The sequence below is a fragment of the Zingiber officinale genome, chromosome 6A (genome assembly GCF_018446385.1).
Source record: "Zingiber officinale cultivar Zhangliang chromosome 6A, Zo_v1.1, whole genome shotgun sequence".
Taxonomy (NCBI): Eukaryota; Viridiplantae; Streptophyta; class Magnoliopsida; order Zingiberales; family Zingiberaceae; genus Zingiber; species Zingiber officinale.
This window is the reverse complement of record NC_055997.1, coordinates 7,245,938-7,251,630: the sequence shown is the minus strand read 5'-3', so window position 1 is coordinate 7,251,630 and position 5,693 is coordinate 7,245,938. Positions and strand designations below refer to the sequence as shown.

The 5,693-nt window shown below is 45.1% G+C and overlaps 1 protein-coding gene across 3 annotated transcripts; it reads right to left on the bottom strand.

Annotated features, from left to right (window-relative positions):
• Positions 1-913: 913 nt before the first annotated feature.
• Positions 914-5,195, bottom strand: LOC121995695 (phosphatidylinositol 4-phosphate 5-kinase 1-like). 3 transcript variants are annotated; one of them, XM_042549437.1, is made up of 8 exons: positions 3,780-5,195; positions 3,532-3,699; positions 3,275-3,440; positions 2,775-2,885; positions 2,474-2,667; positions 2,281-2,381; positions 2,088-2,187; positions 914-1,438 (listed from the first exon to the last, which is right to left on the bottom strand). In XM_042549437.1, the coding sequence occupies exons 1-8, from the start codon at positions 4,922-4,924 to the stop codon at positions 1,132-1,134; spliced, it is 2,292 nt and encodes a 763-aa protein (XP_042405371.1). In that variant the 5' UTR covers positions 4,925-5,195; the 3' UTR covers positions 914-1,131. The 3 variants fall into 3 exon arrangements, 1 of the variants encoding a protein (XP_042405371.1); XR_006115893.1 differs by lacking the exon at positions 914-1,438 and having other exon boundaries at positions 2,281-2,395; XR_006115894.1 differs by lacking the exon at positions 914-1,438 and having other exon boundaries at positions 2,478-2,667.
• Positions 5,196-5,693: the final 498 nt, after the last annotated feature.

Genomic DNA, 5,693 nt, shown 5'->3' with positions numbered 1-5,693 from the left:
GGAATTGATTTTGAATATATATAAAATATATTTAAAATTAAACAAAAAACACACACACGCGTCAACCGATCTTCACGTATGGATGCATACATCGTTCACAGGATCAGTCTGGCCCCTGGCCATTTAATGAGCCATGAATGCCGGCGTTTAAGGTGCAATTAAAAACACGCCCTCGGCTCTTTCCGTGCAGCCCGTCGGAGCGGCAAGTGTCATGCTGTGGGGCCCAGAGAAGACCTCCCGACACTGACTGTTCTGTGCCGACGGCGACAACGCCCGTCGCCGGCTGGGTCTGGTGGGAAAGAGCGCAGTGCCGGTCCGCGAGTCTCATTCCGGTCGGCTCGTAACGATGCAATTTTATTATTTAATTATAATACTTAAATAAATAGAATAATCATTGTAAAAGAATGTAAAAAGACAAATTATATAACGTGGCTGTGATCAATATCTGGACCCGTTGCCACGGGACAGGTCGAACGGCCACGTGGAAATGCCAAACTCCATGGTCAAAAGAAGAAAAGAAGGATTATCCGCCCTGGCCTAGGGACAAACAAAGCCTAAGCAGTGCTGAAAAAACATAAAGAAAAAAAATGTGCAATAATCAAGCGTTAAAGAGAAGATCTTGGATCACCACCGCATCTTCCATCTTCGACTTTCTCTTCTTTTGATGCTATTTATTTATTTACTTACCATCCATCCTCTTCCTCTGGACTTTTCCCCACCTCCAACGCCCTCAATGTAATTACGGTCCTTTAAGAGCTTCTCTGTAAAAGCTTACTCTTTCACCATTTTAGTACTCGGAAAAGGAGGGCACAAGCAGCAGCTGCTGCATTTCGGCAGCATACATCTAAATTTTTCTTTGTTGCAAACAATCATCATCACTATCCATCTGTACACATGCATGATTCCATGCCCCTAACAAAAGCTTGCTTAACATTTCCTTCTTTTCAGGATGTAAAAACAATTTACTATTCCCTCCTCTCCAACAAGGAAAGGTGAAAAAACAAAAAAACAAAGCAAAAAAAAGGAATTCAACTCTCCTTTTACTGGTTTGCCCCAATTTACATTTGCAAATCTGCCCTTGGCTGAGCTTCAAAATTCAGCCCCTACCACCGACGATAGCAACCGTAGAAGTTAATCGTCTTGGATGAATATTTTACTGATAAAATCTCGAAACCTCCGAGAGTAGAGTTTCGGGTCCACCGCGGAGATAGAATTGGGATCGACCTGCAACGATTTGTAGGCGTGCTCCAGTTTCTTGGTAATGTCGTAGTCCTGAAGGATATCGATTATGCCAAAGTAGAGAAGCACATCATAGAGCTCGCCGCTTGCTGTAGGCGTTGACATCCCGCTACTTGCTGGGATAAATGAAACCAATCCGTTTCTTGTGGCGTGCTCTGCTCGCGCAGGCATGTTAGCACCAAGCCGGACCAACGGTTTCCTGATCATTAGAAGAGTTAATGATACAAACGCAAAAGATTACGAAATAGAAAGAAGTTTATCTAACCGATAGATGAGGAACCAAATTCTAGTTTCCACAATGAAATAATAAAAATTGTGAGCCACAAGCATGACAGTAGAGCTACATCATGATGAGAGCGACACTACGCCACTTAAATTTTTGCTGTGGGGTCTGTAGAAGCAGCAGAGACCACGAGTTTTTAATTGCGCCAAGTCCTCCGTTCATGGGATCATAATGAGTCATTGGGTGATGACTAGTTGTTGGCAGAGGGTTTTCAAAGCGACGCCTTTTCATTCGTGGGTGGCATGAACGGATTGTTTGATCCAATGCAAACGGGATAAAGCATAGGATAAAACAAATACGAACTTGGACAAGATTGGGCAACAGCGAATCCCTAGAGATGGATGGTAGCAGACAATGACTCCTAAATTTACTCTACCACAAGTTTGTATATCCAGATTCGGTAATGCATATTTGACCAATAAGCAATAAGACCATCGAGACAAGACATTAGATATCTACGCTTAAAAGCATGAATGAAAGAGGCACCTTCTGAGTTGCAGGCAGGAAACAATCAATATACTAATTATATTAATCAAATGCCAAATCATGGTCGAGTAAGCCATACCGTGTACCCGGAATTTGATCCGTATCTTGACATTTGAAAGTTGAGTTGCATTGGTCAGACCAGGTATCTCTGTGTTGAAACGATTCCTTCTTAGACGACTCTGATTGAGTAGCATCGGTATGATCAGATTAATGTCAAATGGCCTAACAATGCTAGAAAAAGAAATCAGGCTTGTAAAGGGGTATTGACTTACGAGGTGAAGCACGAAGCGGTGACAGGAAGTGAACTCCTACAAGGAAGCTGTAATCCATGATCCCCTCTGATTCTAAGAACTCACAGTCTTGTTTGATTTGTCTACACCAACATTGCTATCTCAGACCAAATAAAGCATAGATGCAAGAGCAGAGGAATCAACCAAACTTTTAGCTAGATCTATGAGAACTTACTCACGGAGCTCTTTGTACCACGAATTTTGAAGGAGAAATACTAAATTTAGGTCAAGATCTTTGAGCGTAGTTGTCTCATCAATCTCTTCCTCAGTCTTTTCGGTGGTACGGCCATAGGATGAACCTTTCAAGTCGAACCTCCTATGTATTTGATATTCAGAGCAGAACAAATTACCCATAACAACAAACCGGACCTGGCTTCATCAAACATGCGCAATAAGATCAGCGAATAACATATGCATGAATCAATTAATATGTAAAATGGCATAACGAGCAAAATATCATGCTAGTATTTGCTAACCTTTTGACCACCATTAGGTTTGCCACAATGGACTCCATAGAACTTTGTCACTAGAGTCTTCTCATACTCACATACATGCAGATAATAACTGGCTAACATTCTAATGAGTACCTGGTAAAGTCGCAAAGTAAATGCAATCAATATCAACAGAATGCTTTTCTAAAATAATACATAGAATTCATGCATTACCAGTGGAAGTTCATCAACACTCTTAGGAAAATTACTAAGAGAAACAGTAAATGAAGACAAATACCAAATAAATGATTGTGCATGTCAACATTATGGAAAGAAGAAAATTCAGAATGAGGTTACATGTTGGTCTGATATTTACAATTCTCATTGTATTTTCAGTAATAAAATCAGTGTACACAGCAGAAGGGGGAAAAAACTGATGAATTTCCTGGCTATAGTTTGGTACGCTAATTGATAATGGAACCTTGATAATCAACAATTAAGCCTAAGGAAAGTTTTGATGTGGAAAAGAGTTAGAAATGTCTAACCTTCACTTCAGATTTTTTTACCGTCTTAATCATGAAACGGTCATCCTGGGTCATGAAAAAAAAGCTCCCGCTCTTCCCAGGCGAAGAGAACTCCCTCAGTGCATCATTTCCACAGATAGCTAACATATAATCTGCTGGATCCACTGAAAACAATTTCCTCAGGTGCCTGCAATCCAGGGATCAAGTGAAATTCTTCAATTGAATTGTTAAGCAAGATGGGGAAAAAATATTGAACAAATCCTTCAACAAAAAAGTACCTGAAGACCATGGGGCAGTAATCCTTCCATCGGAACTCCAGTGACTGGTGCGGAGGAGTATTCTTTGATCCTTCAGGAGGGAACCTCGTCCAGAATTTCTCCATTGGATCAAAATCTTCCTGCTTTAGCTCCCTCAGGTGCGCGGAACCAGGCTTCCCGATTGAGTACCTGAATCAAAAACCACTACCAATAAATTAAGAACCACATTTTCAATTCCGCGCCAACAACCTAATTCTTTGATCATCTACCTAATGCCTAATTGAAGGTTCATCATTAGGTCGTAGTTCTTGTGCCCCTTCGATATTGTCTGCCCTGGCTTCTTTACCTCCGAAGTTAAGAAGGGCTGTCGCCGTTGAATGGTACCTATGCGCGTTCCGCTAGCATGCTCCTCGTGCAATGATCTTTCATTGTACAGCATCGACGCCTCGAGATTGTCGATGATGTCGCAAGTGATATCCCCAGCCTCGCCGTCCGATTCCCAGATGCAGATCCTGGGGAAGCTCTTTTCAGTCACGGAGCTGACCCGTCCAGGCGATCGATGGGCTACATCTACAGACAACCGCTTTCTGGACGAAGGGACCAGCGGCGATCCATCGTCCAGTTGAAAAAAGGGGGAGGTGCTTCTCCTACCAGCGGCGATCTCTTTCCGGGGAGTGGCGGTGGCGGGGTAGTATGTGCCGTCGAGAGCCTTGGGATCGCTGCGGCTCCAGCTGCCGATGTAGCAGCTACCGTCGGGCCAGGTAAACACGCTACTCCCCTTTGGGACGCCGTTCTCCCACTGACCATCATAGCGGTTCCCGTTGGTCCATACGAGGACACCTCGGCCGTTTATGACACCTCCACGCCACTCGCCCACGTACTGGTTGCCGTTCCGCCAAACGTAGCGGCCGTGACCCTCCTGGACGTTGCGCCGCCACAGGCCCTCGTAGTAGTCTCCGTTAACGTAGGACTTGCTGCCAAAGCCTTGCTTGCGGTCAGCCACCCACTGACCATGGTAGGTATGACCGTCAGCGCCGATGAACGTGCCGAATCCCTCCATCCTTCCGGACCGAAACTCGCCCTCGTAGGTAGCGCCGGAAGGCCAAGAGAACCTCCCCTTCCCGGAGGCCTTCCCCCTACGCCACTCCCCTTCGTACATACACCCGTCCGCCCACAGGTACTTCCCACGCCCGTGAGGAGCGTTCCCAGCGAATCCACCAGAATAAAGATCCCCGTTCGGCAGCAGCTTCTTCCCGACCAAATCCTCCTCGTCTTCATCGTGATCAACCGTGGGGGTCACCCGTCTTCCGCCACCTCCACCCTGAGATCTGCCCCTCGCTTGCACAAGGGACTTCTCTGCAAGGTCCTCCGCCGCCGTACTCGCGACTGCATCATCATCGACAACCCGCCGCATTTTACATGCGCCTCCGTTGCCACCTTCTGCAAGCGAAAGCCCTGGTCGCCGGCAGGTGCGTCGCGCATTCCCCACCAGACCTCGATCAACCTGTTAAACTCCACCCAGAATCAAAGCATCTCTCTCTCCGAACCGAAATGGAGAAGAAAATTCGAAGAAATCGAAGCATGAACGAGCAAGAGACAGCGGTTAATGAGGAGGCGAAGAAAGAGACGCCTCGGCCGCTGCTTTACCTTCCCTTGCAGTTGCAGCAGCGAGAGAGAGATAGAAAGAGAACGAGAGCGAAAGGAAATAATAACAATAAAAACACTGGGACTCTATCTGCTACAAAATACCCAGATTACCCCTGATTTCAACCAAGAATTACTCTTGTTTCGACAGCTTTCCATTTCCAACTGTCGCCCCCACAGACCAGAAAATGCATCCCATGTCCTCTTCCAACCACGCAACACCATTCCACTCTATTTGAATTAATCGACAGCTATCTGCCGCGTGGCACAGATGCCGTGGGCCTTCTATACGAGTTTGTAACGGCGTCCGTCCTGGAAAAAACCCGACACGATATTTTTCTTTCCGGAGCCGTTATTTGGTAGATTCGCCCGATTCGGACTCGAGATAGAGATCAATTTGGATTCGAATTGATTTTAAAGATCTATATCGCAATTTGATGTTATTATTTATCTCTGGCAACTTATAATCATGCCTTCTATTTAAAGCCTTTTGGTGAACTTTTCTAGATTTATTCTTAATTTATGTTAAATATCATATC